The following is a 23,992-nucleotide window of genomic DNA, read 5'->3' as shown; positions in this document are numbered from 1 at the left end:
ACCCGCACGACTCAAGAGGGTTCGACTACAGCCAAACTCGAGTTGATGCCTCATGCTCCCCACAGTTCGTAGGAGACCCAACACAACTTTGATAACAATCTGAACCGGAAATAGTCGAAAGGGTGTTTATTTTCCGAATGGCTCTCGAACCATCGAGTAGGGTAGTATTTCTGGCGGTCTTTAACCTCAAAGGCTACCCTTCGATGTTGAATGAATGTCAAATCTGCAGACAGTGAGCACCTAGACGGTCGTCGATGGGTTTCCTTTTAAGATAACCACAAACCCAAATATTTTAGGTGGCTGCACAAGCGATCTAACAGACAAGTCCGGTTGATACGCAAACATATTTAACTTAGGTGCATTGCTCCAAATTTAACTCATGAAAGGCAAGTGAAACAAGGGTACGTGAAAATATGTGACGACAAGGGCTGTTCCCATGTATAAAAAAAGAAAAAGAAATCTCCAGTCAGGTTGTGCTGTGTCACGTGGTGCGAGTAGGACGGCCATTTTTCTAAAACACAAACAACAAGAGCAGCGAGCGAGTCTGGACATAAACACGCAGCGACCGTTGGAGAGGAGAAATAATTAATTAAAGAAAAAATAGACCATACATTTTACATAAAATATTAAACACAAAGGTTCACCGGAGAACGACGTCAAAAAGGAAGGACGAAGACAAATGCGTACAATAGAGGAGTATATACAAAAAAATCACGACTGAAAAAAACATTGCTTGCTATCTTCAGAAAGAAGGTAAGCGCCAAATTCACTTCGTTGAGCGCAGCAGGACGCTGCTTCTTCGTGCTAAATGTTAGCTCCTAACTAGCTTACCTAACAAATAACATTAAACGCATGCGTTAGGATCTAAGGGGTGATCAGCTGAATGTGTATGACGAAATGGTGCGCTGTCAAAGTGTTAACGGTGATAGTATTTTCAGTCTGCGAGGTTTCAATTTTTTTGTTTGTTTTATAGTGGCCGTAGTAGGCCATGGAAAGCAGCGGGGTAGAGTTGGAAGGGCGGCCCGGCGGCGAGGGAGGTGGGGCGGATATATGTACTCACTTGGACACCCCGCCCCCTTCGCCATGTCAGTTTGGCGATCCAGGCCTGTACCGATCGATCTGACACTGATATTTAAAGTAAATAGGAAATGCATTAGCTAACAATCAGTTGCGAACTATTACCTCCCCGTTATGATAGAACATAACTACGCAGCCATCTGCGTGTAAGTAACGTTGATAGGTTTGCGAAATGGTGTCGAGTTTGGAGAATGAAGCGTGCCTGACACGTATCTACCCTCCGATAGCTGTTACGGCTAACAAGTTATCAGACTAGCTAACATGGTGTATACCTTTTTCTGCAAGCTACGTCGGAAGCACAAGACCCTTGTTTGATTTTATCTGTCCTGTCTTCGTAAAGACAATAATAATTTGGTGCTTAATGTGGACCTTCTGGCCAAATGGACTATATGGCCGAATTTGCATGCTAGAATGGTGATGTGTTTTGTAGCTAGCACTTGCTAACACGCTTTTTTACGCTAACTGCTTGCGAGGACATTCCTGTGTTTTGTAACGTTCGTTATTATCCAGATGCACGGTTACGGTTTTGCCGAAAATTGCACGGGCTGACTTGGATCTAGTCGGTTGTAGTAAAATGATAACGGAGTCGTTCAAGCATCGGCGGGATTCTGATAGCCATGTTAAATGCACGAATTTGGATCTCTCGGCGGCTAAAACTGCGCATGGAGGCGGATAGCCATACTACAAACGGAAACGGGCTGTTGGTGTTCTCTCTTCCATGACTGCTGGACCAGGCATTTGCAGACACTGAGCGTTACCTGTACTAGCAATTGCATAGTATATTGCAATTGTTGAAGGGGTTGATTTATACACTACGCTGCAGATATATTCCGATCTGAGCTATTTGACTCCCGTGCAATAGATATAAAGTGTTCTTTCCGTTTTTTTCTGTTGCTGCCGTAACATTCAATAAGCCATATGTTCTCATCAAATGCTCAGCAAAGATTCATTGATGTTGTGAGTGTTTAGCTACTTAGGCACGTGCCTTGTTCCTGAGTACCGACCCTGACGTGCATCCTCTGAACCCGCAGATTTTGTGCTAAAGCCTAAGTTAGCTTATTAAGCACACCGCGCTAAGGCACTGTGCATTTTCCGAACGACCAAACTTTTCAAACGCAAACAACGCAGAATCTGTGGTTTTATGACGCGTGGCTCTTTACCCCAATCTTTTCAAATCGGTGTTTGCAGAAAATGACCTTTCTGCAAGACTATCAACGCCGGACTGATAATGTTTTGTACGGTATTTGCATACTATCCCAGAGGGGTCACAACGTTCCGATCCCCACGGTGCAGTCAAAAATGTCTTATTTTCCATGGTAAATGTTTTAACGGATTAAACGTTGCCCTCTTTTCACTCCATTTTGCCTGTAACTAATGGGATTATATGTTTTAAATAAATTGAGTAATACGTTTTCTTGCTGAAATTTCTGTCCCACTAAAAGTTTATATTTTTGCTGCTTTGAGTATAGATATTATACAGATGTTTGGTCTTTTTAAAATGTAAGATTAGATGTCTGAAGGGTTATAGGTAAACAACAGGGTAGACATTTTCCCTGTGTACAAATAATTCTGCGTTCATGGCTGGTCAGTTTGCCTCCATCAGTCCATTAATGGAAGTAATGAAATGTATTTCTTTAATTTAGTGGCTCATTGTCTTTGCATAGATTGAATTTTAGTAGGTTTATTATTATTTTTGTTTGTCTTGCTTGCTAAAAGAAGAAAGTCTAAAGTCAAAGTCTTCTAAGTACTGTATAAAATGCTGTTTACAATGTTTTTGCAAAGGCAGTCAAAATATAAAGTTATTTGTGGTCTCAAACGAAAAAGCATTTGTGGATTATTTCTGAATATTTGGAATATGTCGAAAGGTAGCTTTCTATATTTCCTGAGGTGGGTCTCTTGCACTCTTCCCTTCGATGCTAATGCTGCTGTAATGTGTGGCCTGTTCCAGATTACTCTTCAATATCTTTTATTTTTTTGAAGCGTTTGGGTTAAGTAACTTGGTCAAAGTCACAATGGCAGCACCCCCAAACCGACCTTGGTCAAATACATAATTGTTTTGGATTCAAATACTTTTCTACAGTTTACTGAGCTTGCCTGGTGTACTGGAACCGTTGGTGTATTGGGCCGTGCTTCCTGGTCCTCTTGGTTGGCTCAGTTGAAACAGGCAAGATCAATCGAGCATGGAAAAATTATTTGCATCCAAAATCATTACGTACTTGACCCAGGTCAGGAATCGAACCCAGTTCCCTCAGCATTGTGCACGCGGCCATTCGGCTGTCCTGTGTGAAAGCCACTGGGTCTCGAGTGTGTGTCCTTGTGCTCGTTGCACAGGCAAATGTTGTTTCTTTTTCGGGTAATTCAATGTCAACTCGACACACTTTTGAGCCGCATCGTCGCTGATTTGGCCTCATAAGAAACCCCTGGAACTGAAATTCTCCGATTACCAATCTGCGAGATATGGGGTAACAAAGATTGCTTGACTTTGAGTGATAATTCCATGATTTGATTCCCCCCATCTCCATTACCGTAGGTTGTAGAGAAACGGTTCCTCTATCACTTTATAGGTCTTTCCGAGCTTGTGTGTGTGTCTGTGTGTGTGCGCCTGCGCGCATGTGTGTGTGTGCGCCTGCGCGCATGTGTGTGTGTGCGCATGTGTATATATGTTCATGAAATCTGTGTGTCTTGAGCTGACTTGATTTGACGGCGAAATGGAAGGGTTAGGTCCCATTACTTCTCTGGGCCCCAGTAATGGTGAAACATGCTCCCCACTACAGTCAGGGCAGGACAGGACAGTCACATCCAGCTTCCCCCCGCAGACTGAAAACACGTTTACACTGCGTGCATCTTGGTGCAACTGACCCTGAACTCTGAACCTTTACACAGCGTTTACATAGGCCTCCCTATCTCGGGGCTCTATATATATCTTCACTAATGCATCCAAAATAGCAGTAATATTAGAAAATCATTTTTTTTTCACTTGGCACACATCAGTCTTCAGGAGCACTGTAGACCCCTGTATGTTGCATCTAACGCTGTATCTTCATTTATCGTCTAAAGCACCTGTTGTAGGTTTGTGTGCTGATCACTGCTGCGCTGTTGTGGCACTGACGACTTCTGCATCTCTGCACTTTATGCATGTTTTTTCACGCATGTTTTTATTGGTATTTTTTATTTTAGTTCAGCTTTTAAAAAATTTTTTTATACATGTTTTTTTTTTTAAATGGCTCTTTGTAAAAGTGACTGCTTTATAGACAGCAAAGAACCTTTGGGTGGATAACATTGAAGAATGTGAATAGCAGGCAGTGATTTATGTAACCAAGGTCTGAACATATAAAGTCAATGTTGGTATAAAAATAATTTATGAAAACTGAACAAAATTGTTTTATTGATGATTCATACAATGTGTTCTAGCTAATGTAACGTTAATGTTAGCTGTCAGCACCCCCCTAACGTTAAGCTAGCAAGGTCATGTTTATAAAGTTATCATCCCAGCGTTTCTCTGTACGGCCGTCTATGAGCGTCTGGTGTTTATTAGCTAACGTTAGCTGCCAACAACGTTTGTGAAGGATATGAGCAATACAATCAGAAGTTCCGTTTTTTAATTTTTCAATTTTTATTTTGTTCCCCCCCATGTTTCTGACACTTTGAAACACTTTGTATGTCGGGCGTCTCTGTGTCAGCTGTCATTGACTGTGCCAAGCACCTGAGACTGCCCTGTAAACGGGCTATAAGATCTGGGTTATCCTCCCTCGCAATCCACTCTGTGTCAGATTACATTTGGCGTTACACATACACACGTTCCCATACACAACACGATTTCAGCATAGTTGACTAGCTAACTGTTTCTGCACCGCTGGGGTTCGGTAGATTTTTAAGTGACTTTACTTTGTTCCGCGGCTGCGTGGCCACCCTTTGAGACCTTTGTTTACAAACATTTTGATTTCATCTATAAGCCTAAATGTAGGGGGCACTTGCGGTGCGCTCCCTTTGGCGCATGCAGAAGCTGGTCCTTTGTGGATTTTCGTTGGGCGAAACAGGCAGCAGTGCACGCAGACACCACACTTTAAAAAAAAAAAATATTTAGGCATTTACCCAGACTGCTTATTATTCCAGCGTAATCTTTCGGAGACGGGGGCCGAATAATGGAAGGGACTGGAGCTAAAAGATCGGCGCGGCGTAATGTCAGTGAAAATTTTTTTAGTGAAAACCACGATAGGCAATATTTTTTGAATGGGGTTGGACTTGAGCCAATCACTAGGCCTCTCTGAGGGATGCGTGTTTTAGAGTCTTGCTGTTGCCGTGCAAACCCCGTAGACGCTTCTTCCAGCAGCTGCCAAGCACTTTGGGCTTGATTCCTCCCCTCGGGGCCAGGCGGTATGACCCTCTGGAATGTGAGGCTTTTAAAAAAAAGTCTCTCTTTTTTCCCCCCATTTTTACCACATTGTAAGCCAAAGTCGTGTGATGTGGCAGTGGCTACGAAAGTCACACAGACATTTTGTTCGATCCTTGTCGATTCCATCATTGGGATTTGGCGTCACAGAATAGGTATTTGGTGTGAAATTAACACCTGCCACCAGCCAAATACTGGTAAAAAAAAAAATGTATTGTGAAGAAGTCCTACTCTACCAGCCGCTTTGGCAGGTAACCAATCATGTTGCCATACTGTAAAAGTTAATGTGGCTGATAAAATGTTGAAAATGGCAGGTGATTTTTAGAATCTGCTAGCCCGGCCAGTGGGCAAAAAAAGGTAGTAGGAACCCAGTGGTATCTACAAAGATCAAGCAAAACGTTTTGCTATTCATATATTGTATTTTCTGCCCGATTTAAATTACATATATCATGCCTTCTGGCATTGCTTATTGTTACTTTTGAAAGACAAAAGAACTGATATTTCTTACAGAATCACTGAGTCATCTGGTTTATTTATTTTCTGAATTGGAATTAAAATGAGAAGGGTATGCATTTTCTGTATGGAGCAGCAAGCTGAAGATTTTCCTGTGGAATATTGGCTTTAGTGTTACAATGGCCGATTTGAAAACCTTATTTGTTTGCATTTCACTAACTACAAGGTGGTGGTGAACTCGGCGATTTACCCAGAATGCAGTGCATTTTTCCCCAGCATGCACGGCGACGTTTGGACCGCACTGTCGCCGATTTTCATTAAATTTAGCATGTTGATTTGACCTTGACATTGCACTTCTATTGGATTGTTAATCTGTGAGATATGGGCTAACAAAGTTCATATCTCACTCCACAACTTTGACTTGCCCTGTCTCTATTACTCTAGGATGTAGAGTAGTGGTCGCCAACCCTGTTCCTGGAGATCTACTGTCTTTTCACTCCAACCCTAAGAAAGCTTGCCTCATTCAACAGCTTCAGATCTCATTGAGCTGCTAATTAGTAGAATCAGGTGTGCCAGATTAGGGTTGAAGTGAAAACCTTCAGGACGGTAGATCTCCGGGAACAGGGTTGGTGAACCCCGATGTAGGGAAATAGTCCTTAAATCAATGTATAGGTCTTCATTGGCAGGATCATGACTCCCAGATAAAGGGAGGGTAGAAAACCAAAACCGTGTGATGCTGCTTCACATAAGTCAGGATATCGCGGCAATGACTCAAAAATCCAAGACCAAATTTTCTGGAGATGGTGTTGATATTATAACCTATCTTTGGTGAAAATTTAATCAATTTTAAAATATATCTTTTCTTGCAAATCAGATTTTGAAATTATAATCACTCTGTGACCATTACCTTTCACTTTGAGGTCAGTGGAATAAAGATAGAGCTGCTTAAGACTTACACATTGATACAAGGGCTGTGTCTCTACATTTATGGAGATAGGGCAAGTCAAAGTAATGGAGTCGTGCAAACTTAGCCCATATCTCGCAGATTAATAATCGGAGACGGGAGTCTTTTCGGTTCCAGAGGTTTCTTATAAGGCCACATCCGCTTGCTAAATCTCATGAAAATCTAGCTAGTTAAGCAAGTTAAAAAGAAAGTAATTAGTCTCTTCTTTTTTTGCTTAGTTTTTATTTTGTTGTACTCCGTATCAGGGCTCAGTTGTGGGGCTTAAAGGGGGGTTTTTTGTTTTTGGCAGGCAGCTTAAAGATGTTCACTGGATTGGCTCTTGGTATTCATAGAGTGGAGTTCTGGAGGAAGAGGGGTTTTTTGAGTTTTTTTTTATTTTATTTTTTAGTATTTTTTGTAAACTTTCAACAAAATTAAATTTCTATGATCTTCGATCAAAACACTCAACAGTCAGTGTATTGACAAAGCTGAAATGACGTGTGTTCCGATGTGAGTTTTAGTGAAATATCAGCCGCGAGTCAGTAAATCGGTCAAATGAATCTAAATGTCTTCTCCCCTTCTTTGCAGGAGTTTGGAGGGAAGAAACCGGTAGAAGAAAAAGTTGATACCCGTGACCTGAAGGGGTACCTGTTAGGGCCTGGTGAAACGGCATTCTGTCAGAGAGGAAGAGCAGGAGAGAGGGAGGGAGACACTTGCCTCTGCTCGAGACACCTGTTCCTTCAGCTTTCCTTTTTTTTGTTTAATGCGTTTATTTGTTGATATTATTTATGTGTTATTGTCATTACATCTTTGTTGCAGTTGGTGAACTTTAGTTTTTTTTTTTTTCTCTCCAGATATATTACTTTTGTTTGTTTGTTTTTTGCAGTTTTTTTTTTTTGTTTGTTTGTTTTGTTGGTTTTTGTTTTTTTTGGCTGTGAGCAGTATCCCCCTGCTGTTTCCTGTGTTACCCCTCACCCTCCAATCAGGCAGCTATTCTCGTTCGGTCGGGGGAGTTCTGCGATCAGCAGATAGAGCACCACTCAGCCTTGTCACCCAAGCCTAACCCGGACTCACCCACTCCTAGCCCAGTCCAGCCCGGTCCAGCCTGCTCCACTCCTCTGGACAGGGTGAGAGACGAACGCAACACGACGCCAGTAGTAATACCTATTTTATGTATTTTTGCTCCTCTGTATTTTCTATTTTTTATTGGTCCTGTCTGGTGCTACAGTCCTGCCTAGTATTGAAATGTAATGACTCTCGCGTGTCCGATGCGGGCGCGCAATGCCTATTCTATAGCCATTTAGGCCTTTCTAGCAGAGTACGCCGATTATCTTCGTTTTGGAGTATCGCAACAAACTGGTTTTGCCGCAGATTTTGGCAAGCCCACTAAAACTAAGGACGGGCTTTAACATGCAGTGAGCGTTCAATTTATTTATTTATTTATTTATTTTCCCGAAGCGGTTCAGGCTCGTGGGTGGGGGACGACAGTGGCCTGCCTGGGGTTTAAACCCACGACCCGGTGGTTCCCAGGCCCGGTCTCTGACCGCTATGCCGCCCTGTGCCGCGTGTTTATGTTTTGCGCGTGGTGGCGGCGGTGGTTAATATGAAGGCTGCTTCCCCAGCCGCTGCTCCGTGTCTCTCTCTGCACTCGCGGTAAAACTGTGATTACCGTGGGCGGTGCTGGCACGTTCGGGCCTCAGCCACTGCCTGCTGCGCCAAACCCCCATTCACAGCCAGCCGCCCCGCACAAAAGGCTGATTAATGTGTACCACGGTCCCGGTCAGTTTGTAAAAACTCAAGTTCCCATTGTGGTTTACCATTATATATATATAAAGAAGAAGGGGAAAAAAACAAAAAGCTACTGGTGAATGAGGACCTGAAGGCACATGCGCACATTCTAACCGACGGATTGCCAAGGTTTAAACGTGAGCTGCATGGCTATCTCTTGTGCGCGATTGGGTGCGACTGCGTTGGTCCGTCACATTTGCCATTCACAGTGCAGTGGTCCACAATATTATAAAATAAAATAAAATCACCGCTCGAGGGAAAAGTCAAAGCGGATTAGAAATCTCGTCTTTATTCATTGCTTACTCAGGGCCCCTGCTCTTCCTCTGGTGGAATAACTGATGGAGTTGCAGAATTGCTGTATGCTCAAGGAGCGTCTGTTTTCCTGCAGGCTGGCCGTATCAGAAATGGGGGGCTTACCGAATTTTCCTCCGCCTCTTAATCTGCACCGACACTGCCGCAGCATGACTGGAATAGGGAGTTCTGTTGATTTATTCAATAAAATAAGGCGTGGAGGTGTGCTTATCGATTGATATTCAAGTACGCCGCGCGGGAGGGTGCTCATCAGTGTGCTTGTGCTCAAAGCTTAGCCAGTGCAATTAGTGTCTTCATCAAATGGCGCATGCAAAATTGCATGTGACTGGTTTCCTAAATTGACACTTTTGCCTGGGTAAGAAGGTGCAGCTGTATTGGTGAGGACCAGCCCCTCTCTGTATACCAATAGCCTTGTAAAATTAATAACTGTCGCACAGTTGTGGTAAAATTTTGCATTATCATTGGGGGCCCTAGTGGGGCTTGTCCTGCTTCTTTGTAACCAGTGATCTGGTTATAAAATTAAAAAAAAGGATTGTATCTGAACAGATGTGGCCAGCAGCCCAGCTGCGTGGCGTGTAATTGGTTGCCCTGGGAGAGAAAATGGAAAACTTGGTTTTGAGAAATGGCCTGTCTCTGAAATGCAAGCATACTGCCCTCGGTTCTTGTCTTACACTTAAAACTCTATATAAAACAGCTCAGTTTGACATCCCACACATGTGTCTTGGGGCTTTATTGAGGAGCGTACTACAACTACAACTGTGTGTGTGTATGTGTTTGTGACTGCTATTACATGTCATTGACTTGCACTGTTTTTGTTGCCAGAAACTCTGCCCCTTGTGGTCGTGAGGAATATGACTGCTGAGACTCTAAACTTCGGCCCAGAATGGTAAGGGCACCCGTTTTTTTTTACCGTCTCCTCTCCTCGTCCCCTCGTCTCCCCGCACTCTTCCTTTTCATCCCTTCCTTCTCTCTGCGTCCCCTCTGCTCCAAATCCAGCTGTCTGCACTCGTCTTTCCCCTTTTCTTCCTTTATCTGAACTTTATCTGACCCACCTGTATTAGACTCGGTGCCCGAAAAATCTGTTCAGGCCCGAAGCACCACCTTTCCTTTTCTTTCCCCCTCTACTCATCGCCTTTTTATTCCCCCTCTACTCATCGCCTCTCTCCCCTCCTCTCCTTGCCATTTCTTTAGTGTGTGATGTGTATGTCCTTAAACGATTGGGCCACGGCATTATTCTCTCATATGTATTTCAGTTGGTCCCTATATCTTGATACATTTTCACCTGAGCTTCTAGTTATCATGCAGTAAACTGCCTGCACCAGAGAGTCTTTGTTGGACTTTGAGCTGCCTGTTGTGTTCCTGGTAGGCAGCCAGCCAAAGGTTAATCCTTCATCTCAGTCTCAGGTCTAGTGGTCAAATACAAAAGTGGCCTTTTCGTTTTTCCTTTTTTTAATTTTTTTTAAATGCAAGCACCTTATAATGGAACCGGTGCTCCTGGCCTGGAATGCACGGGAGAATGAAAAATGTGGCTGGCAAGTTTTAGTATATGTTTTGGGAAGCGCTGCTTCACAGCCGAGAATGTCATGCTTCCTTTGTTGAAGGACCTGCTGAAATTGTGCCTCTGCTCCGTTTCCAGGCTTCGTGCACTATCCAGTGGGGGGAGTGTGACCTCACCGCCCCCCTCCCCCGCCATGCCAAAGTACAAGCTGGCCGAGTACCGCTACGGCAGAGAGGAGATGTTAGCACTTTATGTCAAAGACAACAAGGTGAGGAGCTGGCAGTCATTCGGGCTCATAACGTGCTGAGGGCAGGGCCAGGTCCCCAGGAGACATGTAGGATGCGTGTATTGTGAAGTGTGTGTGTGTGTTCAGGTCCCAGAAGATATGCATGATGTCATTGTGATATTGTAACGTGTGTGTGTGTCTGCGTTTACGTCCCAGAAGACATGCAGGATGTCAGTGTGATTTTGAAAAGTGTGTATGTGTTTGTGCTCAGGTCCTCCAGAAGACAGGCAGTGCATCGGTGTGGTACTGTAACCTGTGTGTATTTCTGTGTTCAGGTCCCAGAAGACATGCAGGATAAGGAGTTCTCCGCTATCCTGCAGGATGAGCCCCTTCAGCCACTGGCCCTCGTGCCTCTAACTGAGGAGGAGCAGGTGTGTGTGAGGGACATCCGGACGGAAACACACAAACACACATACATTACGTTATCCAGAGCGACGTACAGTTGATTAGACTAAGCAGGAGACAATCCTCCCCTGGAGCAATGCAGGGTTTTAAGGGCCTTGCTCAAGGGCCCAACGGCTGTGCAGATCTTATTGTGGCTACACCGGGATTAGAACCACCGACCTTGTGTGTCCCAGTCACTTACCTTAACCACAGGCCGCCCATACATGCATGCGTGTGTGTGCACACGCACATACACACACACACACACACACACTCAGTCACGCATGTTCTCTGAAACAGGTTGATGGTGACAGACAATTACTTGCATTTGCTTTCTGTTCTATGGAACTCGGTACTAGTTGCAGGAGTTCAGTGTGAGTTCACAAAGAAGCCTCAATCAGCTGCACTGTGTGGCTTTTTGTTTTTTTCGCGTTTTCCCTGAGTGCAGAGTGTGTCCTTTTGCATTGCTGCAGGCGTGAGAGGGAAAAAAAGTGCATTCATGGGATCTTGTAGTTTCAGTTGAGCTAAACAGGAAGTTGCAGAGAAAAGTGCTTGGCTTGTGTAAGCGTTTAGCTCAATCAACCTCCTTGGTTTAGCTTCCTGTATGCCAAACAAAGTGCACTGTAAGATAAGGGTGAGTCTAAACGTGAATATAGGTACAGTTCTCGGTTAAAATGACGGTGTTTGACTGTGTTCTCCACCCACTTTCTCTTTGTTATCCAGAGGAACTTCTCCATGTCCGTGAATAGTGTGGCAGTGCTGAGGCTGATGGGAAAAGGGGGCGGGGCCATCCCTGCGGGCGTGGCCAGGGGCCGAGGCAGCACAAGAGGTGGCAGAGGTGAGAAATCGCCGAGCTCACGTCCTCGTTGTTTTTGGAAAGCGTGTGGAGCAGGCACGGCTGTGGCTTATTCCAAGCGTGTGTGTGTGCGCGTGCTCATGTGTTCATTCAGGGCGTGGAAGGGGCGAGGGTGGATTCTACCAAAGAAGTATTGAGGATGGAGAGGTCGGCTTCGGCCGGAGTAGCAGAGAGATCCACCGCAGCCAAAGCTGGGACGACAGGTACGCATTACCTCTTCAGTCCTCTTCTCTTTCACTCTCTCAGCCTCTGTCCTTCTCTCTTCCTCTCACTTTCCATCTCTCTTCTCCTCATCTTTCTCTCTCCATCTCTCTCCTCCTCCTATTTCACTCTCCATCTCTGTCTTTCTCTCCTACACTTTCACTCTCTGTCTGTTCTAATCCTCTTTCACTCTCCAGCTTTCCTTTTCCTCCTCTTTCACTCTCTCCATCTCTGTCCTTCTCCCCTCTTTCACTGTGCTCCCTTTCACTCTGCTGGTCTTCTTTTATCCTCTCTCTCTCTCAGTTTTCATCGAGTGGCATCACAGAACAATGCATCGCGTAGCCCGAGACACTCGCAAGTGATACTGGGGAATGGGGAAATGATGCAAAAAATAGGGAAGCTGTCATATTACCAACAAAATGTGAAAGTGATAATAAAAACCAGTTCCTTTAAAATATATTGCATGTTGCCCCTGTTGCTCACTTTTCCATATTTGTTTGTGGTTTGTGTCTTTCCATCTCTCTCTGTGCAAAGACAAAGCATTCCCGTGTTATGTAATTCAGAGGTTATTATTCTACGAGCTGTACGATGGATGTGTGAGTGCACTTTGAGTATGAATGTAATGAATATTGTGCGTGTAATGTGGATGTTGTGTATGAGTGCGCATTGAGTGGATGTGATGAGTATTGAGTGTAGCGTGAATGTTGTGTATGGATGTGGTGGATATTGTGAGTGTAACGTGGATGTTGTAACGTAGATGTTGTGTATGGATGTGATGAATATTGCGAGTGTAATGTGGATGTTGTGTATGAGTGCCCATTGAGTGGATGTGATGAGTATTGAGTGTAGCGTGGATGTTGTGTATGGATGTGATGATATTATGGCAGTGTGTAACGTTGATGTTGTGTATGGATGTGAGTATTGAGTGTAACGTGGATGTTGTGTATGGATGTGGTGGATATTCTGAGTAACGTGGATTTTGTGTATGGATGTGATGGATATTGTGATTGTAACGTGGATGTTGTGTATTGATGTGATGGATATTGTGAGTGTAATGTGGATGTTGTGTATTGATGTGATGGATATTGTGAGTGTAATGTGGATGTTGAGTAAGGATATGATGAGTATTGAGTTTAATGTGGATGTTGTAACATGGATGTTGTGTATGGATGTGATGGATACTGTGAGTGTAAGGTGGATGTTGTGTATGGATGTGATGGATGTTGTGAGTGTGAGGTGGATGTTGTAACGTGGATGTTGTGTATGGATGTGATGGATACTGAGAGTGTAAGGTGGATGTTGTAATGTGGATGTTGTGTATGGATGTGATGGATATTATGAGTGTAAGGTGGATGTTGTAATGTGGATGTTGTGTATGGATGTGATGGATATTATGAGTGTAAGGTGGATGTTGTAATGTGGATGTTGTGTATGGATGTGATGGATATTGTGAGTGTAAGGTGGATGTTGTGTATGGATGTGATGGATATTGTGAGTGTAAGGTGGATGTTGTAACGTGGATGTTGTGTATGGATGTGATGGATATTGTGAGTAAGGTGGATGTTGTAACGTGGATGTTGTGGCGGCTCTGCGCTCTCAGAGGGGAGCGGCGGTTCGAGAAGCCCCTTCGGCGGGACGGCGTGCGCGTGGGGTTCGAGGAGGCCGGGCCGGCCGTGCGGAAGGACTACACACGCTCGGACAGCGAGAACTGGAGGACCCTGCGGGAGGAGCACGAGGAGGAGGAGGCAGCGGGGGCCGAGCCGGGGGGCAGCTGGAGGCTGCCGGGGGTGCGCAGGGACGGTACGCCACGAGTTACTGTTTCTGATACACCCGCTTCTCTGATACCCCACTCCCTGATGCACCTGCTTCTCTGATACCCCCGCTTCTCTGATACCCCACTACCTGATACACCTCCTTCTCTGATACCCCACTCCCTGATGCACCAGCTTCTCTGAATCCCCACTACCTGATACACCTGCTTCTCTGATACACTTCCTAAAAAAATTCATTAAAAAAAAAGATGTATCAAATATAATGTCTTTAAGAATAATAGTAATGAAATGAGTGAAAAATATAATGAAAATGAGTAATTTTCTGGAAGGTGTAAAATAACAGTTTAAAAATCTCTCTCTCTCTCTCCCTCTCTCTCTCTCCCTCCCTCCCTCCCTCCCTCCCTCCCTCTCTCTCCCTCCCTCCCTCCCTCTCTCTCCCTCCCTCCCTCCCTCTCTCTCCCTCTCCCTCTCCCTCTCCCTCTCCCTCTCCCTCTCCCTCTCCCTCTCCCCCTCCCCCTCCCCTCCCCCCCTCCCCTCTCCCTCCCTCTCCCTCTCCCTCTCCCTCTCCCTCTCCCTCTCCCTCTCTCTCTCTCTCTCTCTCTCCTTCTCTCTCTCTCTCTCCCTCTCCCTCTCCCAGACGGCGGCCCTCGATCGGCGGGCTGGCGGGAGCACGGCGCCGCGGGGGAGGGGGGGCGGCGCAGGAAGTTTGAGTTTGACTTCCGGGAGCACCCTGAGGGCGGCCGGCGGAGGGCCGGGAGCGAGGGCCTGGAGGACGAGCGGGACGGCCTGCCTGAGTGGTGCACCGACGAGGAGGACGGGGAGATGGGCACCTTCGACTCCTCTGGAGCCTTCCTGCCCATCAAGGTGTGTGCGCGTGCGTGCGTGCGTGTGCGTGTGTGTGTCTGTCTGTGTGTCTGTCTGTGTCTGTGTCTGTCTGTGTCTGTCTGTGCGTGTGTGCGCGTCTGTCTCTCTCTGTCTCTCTCTGTCTCTCTCTGTCGCTGTCTCTCTCTCTGTCTCTATCTCTGTCTCTCTCTGTCTCTCTGTCTCTGTGTGTGTCTCTCTCTCTCTGTGTCTCTTGTCTCTTTCTCTTTTTCTGTCTGTCTGTCTGTCTGTCTGTCTGTGTGTTCCTGTGTCTGGCTGCTCTGTCTGTTTTCCAGTCTCTACCCGCTATTCTGAAAGTGCATCTCATTGTAAATATTTAATAATAATGATCCTCACTGGCACACTAATTCCTCCATCTGTTGACTCTCCTCGGTCCCCTCTCTCTCCCTCTGTGCAGAAGGGCTCCAAGGACCCTATTCCAGAGGAACTGGACTTCCAGGGTCTTGAGGAGGAAGAGGAGGAGACCAGTCCGATCCAGGAGAGGAAGGACAGTGGTGGAGAGAGAGGTGAGGAGTGGGCAGAGAGAGAGAGAGAAGGTGTGGGGGGAAGGAGAGAGGTGGAGGTGGGCAGAGAGAGGGAAGGTGTGGATGGTGAGAGGCGATTGGCTGAATGTCATAAAAGTGAATAAGGTGAATAAATGCCCGGCCTCCAGACCAGTGAACCTGTACAAGTCCTAACCGTCTCATTGCTGCCCCCCGCTGCAGAACTTAAAGAGGCAGCTGTCGGTGTTGAGAGGGAGGTGAAATCTGTGTCCCCCCCTTGTCCTCCTGCCCTGTCGGCCCCCCCATCCATGGTGATCGAGCCCCAGACCGCCCCCTGTGAACCAGAGCTACTACCCCCGCCGCCTGCCACCCACCCCCCCAAGGCCAGCAAGATGTCCAACGAAGGTACGCCGCCCTTCCTCAGCGGCCTAACCGACGGACGGTGATGTAATGTGACATTTTAAACACTCATCCGTTCGAGCGCAAGGGCCCCGCGGGCCTCTTATTGGTCCATTCTCATTTCCTCAACACTTCCATTTAAAAGCATAGATGGCAGGTGTTTGGGGGAACGGATGCCAAAACCACTTCACCCTCTTTGCCAAGCTCTTAAGCTTCGTGTTCGGAACCGAAAAATCTGAAGGCTCGCCATTAAATTACGCTTCAAGTACTCGCGTTCTGTTTCCGTAAGAGATTTTTCGCTGCTGAAGTATTTTGCGGTTGAGTACAGAGTTAAGCCTTTATGTTTTACCTGCAGGCCTAACTGATTTCTATGAGGGTGTAATTGCTCTGAGTATGTTTCCACTAACGTGGAGTAGTATCTGTCTGTCCAGATAGTTTCACTGAAACGTGTTGCGTTTACAAAGTATTTTCTGTTGTTCCCTCTGGTAAAGCGGAGCCATTCTTTGTCCTGTGGCTTCAAATCCTCAAAAATGTACATTGGAAAAAATCTACAGTAACGCCTGTTTCCAAATATAATACCATGGGGGGCTAAAGCGAATATTTTGAAAACCTGACTCATTTCAGAGAAATTATCTGCCTGGAGATTCATTGCACACTGTCTCCAAGTAGCCCATTCGTCACGGCAAAATGGATTCAAAATGGCTTCTCATGGAAAATGGCTTCTCTTCCCTTTTAGAGGGTGCACCAGCAGGGGGCACCACTCAACTGAGCCCCGGCGCTTCCTCGAGCCTGTCTTCATCCCCTCCTTCCTCATCTGCTGCTATTGACCTCCCACCGCCAGGGGGCGACGCTGAGGATGATGAGGGCATGAAGCACCTGCAACAGGTACTGGCGCCGCCAACGTGCACCAGGTGTTAAATCGCTCCGTTTCAGGAAGCTGAAATGGTTGGTTGTGATTGGGGTTTGATGGCTATTTTGGAACCGGTTCTGAAAAGGCGAATTATTCTGGATTTGATTATATCTGCGCTAAACGTCTCACGCACCGCTGTGCTTAAACACGCTGGCTACACGTAATCGTGGATAGGCAAAGATACTGAAGTGTGGGAGCATTTCATCAAAGCTGAACATGTCAATTGCAATATAATTTAATCTCTATGCTTTTGTGCATGTGCAGTAGTGTTGATGTTGAAGATGTGTGTGAACGTGTGTTTGCCTGTGTGTGTGTGTGTGTGTGTGTGTGTGTGTGTGTGTGTGTGTGTGCGTATAAGTTGCTCGTTCCTGACTGTATCCTCTCCCTCCCTCTCTCTCTCTCCCTCTCTCTCTCTCTCTCTCTCCCTCCCCCCTCTTTCTCTCTCTCTCCCTCCCCCCTCTCTCTCTCTCTCCCTCCCTCTCTCTCTCTCTCTCTCTCCCTCCCTCCCTCCCTCCCCTCTCAGGAAGCGGAGAAGATGGTGGCGTCCCTGCAGGACACGTCTCTGGAGGAGGAGTGCTTCACTCAGACGCTGCAGGAGAGCCGCAACACGGCTGCAGCCCTGCCTCTCTCCCACGAGGCTGCCATGAAGTGGTTCTACAAGGACCCGCAGGGCGAGATACAGGGTACTGCACACACACACACACACACACACACACACTCACTCACACCACACCACATGCACACTCACTCACTCACTCACTCACACACGCACACTCACACACTCACACACTCACTCACTCACTCACTCACTCACTCACTCACTCACTCACTCACTCACTCACTCACTCACTCACTCACCACACACACTCACTCGCACACTCACACACACTCACTCACTCACTCACTCCACACCACATGCACACTCACTCACACACGCACACTCACTCACACTCACACACACACTCACACACACACACTCACTCACACCACACCACATGCACACTCACTCACACACGCACACTCACTCACACTCACACACACTCACTCACACACGCACACACTCACACACACACACACACACACACACACACATACACACACACGGATACTCTCTCTCCCACGAGGCTGCCATGAAGTGGTTCTACAAGGACCCGCAGGGCAACAGGAGGTACAGGGTACTGCACACACACACACGCACACACACACACAAGCACACGCACGCACAAAACCAAATGCGTGCTTGTACTCTGAATTGGCAACAAGAACCCAGGAGTGGGTTGTGTGACCAGATACGATTCCCTGGATTTATAGCCATGCAGGCTCAAGACTGCAGTTAAATATGAGTGTTGAATATTTCCCATCATATTCACAGAATATATGCTGACACACGAAGAGGTAAAAAGATTGTTGAGTGTCATTGAAAATGTTGCTCGCAGAATTTCGGCAGTAGCTAATAATGATAATTTTATAAAGCTTTTACAGACGGTCACAGGAAGGCTGTACAGGAAATGGCCTGCATAGTCAGACTTGACTGGAGCGGCTTTTGGTGACAGAGCACAGTGACACGGGCAGCTGTCCTGCAGCTGTGTTTGGGGTCACCCTGAGGATAATATATCACTTCTGCTCTACCCATCCAGCTACTTGGGCCCATATTTACCCTGGAGTCCCCCCCCCCAATATTGCCACTGGCACAGGACTTCAGAGTTATTTTAGTGTTTGTAGTTGTAATTAAAATGGTATTTAAAAAAATAAATACAAAATCATGATGAACCAAAAAATATATATATTATTGGTAATTTTATTCTGTTTTGATTCATTTTGGAGCAGTTGGCATAACTTACATGTAGTCTGTAAACTGTTAAAGTTGATAGTGAACTCCAATAGTATTTTTATTTTTTTATTTTTTTTGTTTTGTTTCCGTGTCGCCCGCTCTCTCTCCAGGGCCCTTCACCACTCTGGAGATGTCCGAGTGGTTCCAGGCGGGGTACTTCACTATGACCCTGCTGGTGAAGAGGGGGTGCGATGAGGGCTTCCAGCCCCTGGGCGACGTCATCAAGATGTGGGGTCGCGTGCCTTTCGCCCCGGGGCCCTCCCCGCCCCCCCTGCTGGTGAGACAACCCCCACGCCCCCTGCAGGCCCGGGGGCCCTCTGTGAGTGCTGGAGCGTGTGTGTTCTGGGTCGGGGGGGGTGGGAGCGGGGGGGTCTGTGTTATACTCTGTATTTGTGTTGACGCAGTTCAGTTGATGTGGTTGCATGCAGTGCAGTGTTGTGGTGAGCTGTGTGCATCCTGTCTGTGTTGTGGTTCAGTTGTAATGTGAATGTTCACCCTCTGTGATAGGTGGTGTCTCTGTCTGTGTGTCTGTGTGTCTGTGTCTCTCTGTCTCTGTGTGTGGGGTGTTGTGGTGAGCTGTGTGCATCCTGTCTGTGTTGTGGTTCAGTTGTAATGTGAACGTTCACCGTCTGTGATAGGTGGTGTCTCTGTCTCTGTGTCTGTGTCTGTGTCTGTGTCTCTCTGTCTCTGTCTCTGTCTCTGTCTCTGTCTCTGTCTCTGTCCCTGTCCCTGTCCCTGTCCCTGTCCCTGTCTCTGTCTCTGTGTGTGGGGTGTTGTGGTGAGCTGTGTGCATGCAGTCCGTGTTGTGGTCAGGTGATAATGTCTGTGTGGTAGGTGGTGTGTGTGTACGGTGCACACACACACACAGGGGTCTGATGCAGGGCTGTTGTGCTGGTTGTTAGGGTAACATGGACCAGGAGAGGCTGAAGAAGCAGCAGGAGCTGGTGGCCGCAGCCGCTCTCTACCAGCAACTCCAGCAGCAGCAGCTTTTCCAGCTCATCAACAGGTCTGTCTGTCCGTCTGTCTCTGTCTGTCTCTCTCTGTCTTTTCCAGCTCATCAACAGGTCTGTCTGTCCGTCTGTCTCTGTCTGTCTCAGGTCTATCTCTCTCTGTCTTTTCCAGCTCATCAACAGGTCTGTCCGTCCGTCTGTCTCTGTCTGTCTCAGGTCTATCTCTCTCTGTCTTTTCCAGCTCATCAACAGGTCTGTCTGTCCGTCTGTCTCTGTCTGTCTCAGGTCTATCTCTCTCTGTCTTTTCCAGCTCATCAACAGGTCTGTCTGTCCGTCTGTCTGTCCGTCCATCTGTCTCTGTCTGTCTCAGGTCTATCTCTCTCTGTCTTTTCCAGCTCCTCAACAGGTTTATTTCTGTCTGTCTGGCTCTGTCTTGTCTTTCTTTGTCTTTTTTTTTTTCCCCAGCTCAACAACAGGTCTGCGGCAGTATCTCTACTATGTGGCTCAGGCTCTCTCTGTTCCCTCAGCAGGTGTGGAGAGCAGAGCATGATGCCTTCGATGAACAGGTCGATGTCAGTGCCAGATACAGGGTCCATGTGGGACATGCATACCTCAGCTTCACAGCAACAAGGTCTGTCTTCTGCACGTACCCCTGTGATATACGCGCGAGCACATGCACACATGCGTAACTGTATGCACAGTGTGCACACACGCACGCACACACGCGTAACTGTATGCACAGTGTGCACACACGCGCGCACACACACACACGCGCGTAACTATGCACAGTGTGCGCACCCACACACACACGCGTAACTGTATGCAGTGTACACGCACACACGCACGCACGCACACGCACACACGCAGACTGTTTTAAAATGCATGCATTTTAACACATGACATTGAATGACATTGAAGAAAACTTCCAGTTAAACCTCCACATGAAGCACTCGATTAAGTAAATGAGGGGAGCATGTGAACCCTCTACATTTCAGATTTGACATTCAGTTATCTCTCTCTCTCACTTCCTCTTCCCTTCTCCACTCCTTCCCCTGTTCCAGGCGGTGAAGCCACTTTATGGGACTTAACAATGAATTCTTCAACTCAGGGTCCAACTCTCGAACAGCTTCAGAAGGTGAGGGTCCCCGTTAAACGAGGGTTTTAGTGGCCCCTGTGTGGCCCTCTGTTTTGCCATTTTGTTCACTCAACACTCAAGCATGCAGAAAACTCACAGAACAGCATTAACAACGGGGCTAACCCCTGCAGAAGGTTTCACCCCTTTGACCTGCTGCAGTGTGCCTGCCTGACTCTGACTTATGTTTATGCTGCCCACATGTGTTTGTCCGTTGGCGGAGTTATGGAGAAAGGCAGAGTTGTGTAATCTGTGCTGCTTGTTTCCATATGCAGCAAAAATGTTGAGAAATGAGATGTGAACAGCTGGTTTTCTCTGTGTCTGCCCCTTTGTCCGTGTGTGTGTGTGTCCGTGTGTGTGTGTCCGTGTGTGTGTGTCCGTGTGTGTGTGTCCGTGTGTGTGTGTCCGTGTGTGTGTGTGTGTGTGTGTGTGTGTGTGTGTGTGTGTGTGTGTGTGTGTGTCCGCCTGTCCTCCTGTCCGCGTGTCTGCGTTTGTGTCCACGTGTACGTGTCTGTCCGTGTGTCTGTCCCTGTGTGTGTCCCTGTGTGTGTCTGTGTGTCCCTGTGTGTGTATATGTGTCCCTGTGTGTGTCTGTCCCTGTCTGTCCTTGTGTGTGTGTCTGTGTTTGTCTGTGTCTGTCTGTCTGTCTGTCTGTCTGTCTGTCCGTCCCTGTCTGTGTGTGTGTCTGTCCCTATGTGCATCTGTGTGTCTGTGTGTGTATTATGTGTCCCTGTGTGTGTGTCCCTGTGTGTCCCTGTCTTTGTGTGTGTGTGTGTGTCTGTCTGTCCCTGTGTGTGCGTCTGTGCGTCTGTCCATGTGTGTCTGTCCGTGTGTGTGTCTGTGTGTCTGTCTGTGTGGCTGCAGCTCCAGCAGGAGAGGCGCGATGCTGAACTCAGGGCGAAGCGGGAGGAGGAGGAGCAGAGGAAGCGCAGAGAGGAGAAGAGGAGGCAGCAGGAGGAGCAGAAGAGACGCGAGGAGGAGGAGCTCTTCCGCCGCAAGCAGGTGAGGAAGAGCAGCCCCGCCCTTCAACCACACCCTCAAATGTGACTGTGTGTGTGTGTGTGTGTGTGTGTGTGTGTGTGTGCGCGCGCGTGTGTCTGTGTGCGCGCGCGTGTGTCTGTGTGTGCGCGCGTGTGTCTGTGTGTGCGTGTCTGTGTGTCTGTGTGCATGTGTGTGTGTCTGTACGTCTGTGTGTGTGTGCGTGTGCGTGCGCACTACTGTTGGTCTACCTCTTGATTCTGTGCGTGTGTCTGACTGTCCCTGTCTATATCTGCCTTTCAGAGTCTGTGTGTTCTGTATTAGTACTCCGTCTCACACACACACACACACACCCACCCACACACACACGCACACACGCTCTCTCACACACCCACACACACAAGCACACACGCTCTCTCACACACACACACACGCTCTTACACACACACACACCCCCCCACACACGCTCTCACACGCTCTCACACACTCCCCTCTCTCTCTCCCTCTCTCCCTCCGGCAGTGTCGGCAGCAGCAGGAGCTGATAATGAAGCTCCTCCAGCAGAGCCAGCAGCAGGCCGCTGCCCAGTCCGGCCCGGGCTGGAGCGGGCCTCCCGCGCCCCAGCTGCCCAAGTCCTCCAAGAGCCTGCTGGAGCTGCAGCAGGAGGCTGAGAGGCAGCTCCACAAGCAGCAGCAGCAGAGGGCCCAGCACCAGCAGAGGGACCGCGTGGTGAGTGGGGCAGACACAGCAACCGTACGGACAGCAACCTCATTAACGGACCACTGTCACGCTTTCTTCAGCTCAGCTTATTTGGATTAAATGCTTAAATTATGTCTGTAAGCCTTTAAAAAAAAAATATATGAAAATTATAATCGTTGATGTAGCCGTTGCCTATATATGGGGGCAAAACTTCTCAAAGCAAACTGGACGTGTTTGGCTCGAGTCCCAAGCCTGTGTTGCCCAGAAGGTAACGGGCCCTCAAACTCCACCCTCGAACGTAGAGACTGGTTCATGGGCTACGCTGACGGTGATTTTAAAAAAATGCCTACGCACATAATTTAAGCATTTAATCCAAATGAGCTCGGCTGAGAAAAGCGCAACAGTGCTCCTTTGACCCCCTCCAAAGGAGCCAGTCGCATTGCGGGACGGAGGTAGTAGCGCGGGGGCCAGAGAGGTTTGCGCTCTCTTGCAGCTCCACGCTCATTTCCCTTCTTTCTGCTGCCCCTACCCCTGCCTCAAAAGCAGAGTGCCAGGGCGGGGGTTCGGTGATGATGAGGATTCAGAACTCCAGCTCTACTCGGGGTCCAGTCACATGAAATAATCCTTTACAGTTCCTACCAGCGCACGCTGTTTCGTGTCGTCTTCGTTGGTAGGGTTTCAGAAAACGGTGGCAAAACAAGACACGAGTTATAGGTTACCACCTTCAAAAATAAACAAATACAGTATTTATATAAATATACATTTAAACTGAGGGCAAGTAACCCTGGCCTAGTCTAACCAAGTGTACCGTTCTTTAGGGGACACCCTTTATGTTCATGGCAGATTAGGCGCTCTCAAGGTCATTGGTGGTTGAGTTTTGTTAGGGTGTTTTACTCAAATGCTGGACAATGAATAACAGGCTGAAAACTTCTCTTAAGAGAAGTTAGGTGTATTACACTCAAGGGAGAGACCAACACCGAGAATTCGGGCAGCCTGCTCTCAGAATATCTCTGCTATAAACTAACACGTGGGGTGTTGGAATGCAGCTAGTGGTCTAAGTGGCTAATCGGAGAGAGGGCTTGATTTGCACTCTGTGGGGCCCCACCAGGAGCCATTTTAGCAACAGTGTGTCATATCCCCTGCTGCAGACACAACTGAAGTGTTAGACAGGGACAGACACCTTGCAGAAAACAGTTGTGCTAGGAGAATACATGCATACATATATATATTTATATATTTATATCTGGTACAGTGGGCAGTACAGTGGTGCAGTAGATTCCACTGTTGCCTCACAGCAAGAAGGTCCTTGAATCCCGCACAGTTGTCCCCATCCTCCCACAGTAAAAGGGGTGTCATTACGAAGGTGTTTCTGTAGAATCATGCTTAGTCAACCTACCCTGTATAAATAAAAGATAATGAAAAAATGCATTAAAAAAACCAGCAGGAGTTGTTGGCCAGGTCTGCGTATAAACCAGTCTTTATCCCATCGGGATGAATGCAGGATGAATGAGTCGGTGTGTTTGGCTGGGGTGTCTAACGCTCCTCTCCTCCCGTTTCCTCCGCAGCACGGGGGCCTGTCGATGGGCAGCTCCTCCGGGTCCTCCCTGGGGGTGCAGTGGGGCGAGGGCGCGGGCGGCCTGTGGGGCGGCTCTGGCATGGAGGGGAAGAGCGGGGGAGGCAGCGGATCCGGCATGGGCATGTGGGACGAGGCGGTGAAGAACCAGGCCGGCATCCGCGGCATGGGCCTGAAGAACAGCCGGAGCAGCCCGTC

At 47.6% G+C, this 23,992-nt stretch overlaps 1 protein-coding gene across 1 annotated transcript in view; it reads left to right on the top strand.

The window, feature by feature from the left end:
- The first annotated feature begins 552 nt into the window (after window positions 1-552).
- gigyf1a (GRB10 interacting GYF protein 1a) overlaps window positions 553-23,992 on the top strand; it is a 28,642-nt gene continuing 5,202 nt past the window's right edge. Inside the window, exons 1-20 of the mRNA XM_061234942.1 lie at window positions 553-753; window positions 7,452-7,990; window positions 9,786-9,849; window positions 10,600-10,729; window positions 11,023-11,118; window positions 11,855-11,969; window positions 12,082-12,190; window positions 13,789-13,988; window positions 14,598-14,824; window positions 15,240-15,348; window positions 15,547-15,729; window positions 16,460-16,608; window positions 17,157-17,316; window positions 18,575-18,783; window positions 19,367-19,470; window positions 19,945-20,045; window positions 20,476-20,549; window positions 21,411-21,548; window positions 22,045-22,251; window positions 23,787-23,992. The exon at window positions 23,787-23,992 is cut by the window's right edge and continues 6 nt beyond it. Coding sequence (XP_061090926.1) covers window positions 9,815-9,849; window positions 10,600-10,729; window positions 11,023-11,118; window positions 11,855-11,969; window positions 12,082-12,190; window positions 13,789-13,988; window positions 14,598-14,824; window positions 15,240-15,348; window positions 15,547-15,729; window positions 16,460-16,608; window positions 17,157-17,316; window positions 18,575-18,783; window positions 19,367-19,470; window positions 19,945-20,045; window positions 20,476-20,549; window positions 21,411-21,548; window positions 22,045-22,251; window positions 23,787-23,992 — 2,552 coding nt within the window. The 5' untranslated portion in view covers window positions 553-753; window positions 7,452-7,990; window positions 9,786-9,814. The remainder of the gene's footprint in view (window positions 754-7,451; window positions 7,991-9,785; window positions 9,850-10,599; window positions 10,730-11,022; window positions 11,119-11,854; window positions 11,970-12,081; window positions 12,191-13,788; window positions 13,989-14,597; window positions 14,825-15,239; window positions 15,349-15,546; window positions 15,730-16,459; window positions 16,609-17,156; window positions 17,317-18,574; window positions 18,784-19,366; window positions 19,471-19,944; window positions 20,046-20,475; window positions 20,550-21,410; window positions 21,549-22,044; window positions 22,252-23,786) is intronic.

The sequence above is a fragment of the Conger conger genome, chromosome 3, assembly GCF_963514075.1.
Source record: "Conger conger chromosome 3, fConCon1.1, whole genome shotgun sequence".
Lineage (NCBI taxonomy): Eukaryota > Metazoa > Chordata > Actinopteri > Anguilliformes > Congridae > Conger > Conger conger.
The sequence above is the reverse complement of the archived record's forward strand: the minus strand, read 5'-3'. Positions and strand labels throughout refer to the sequence as shown.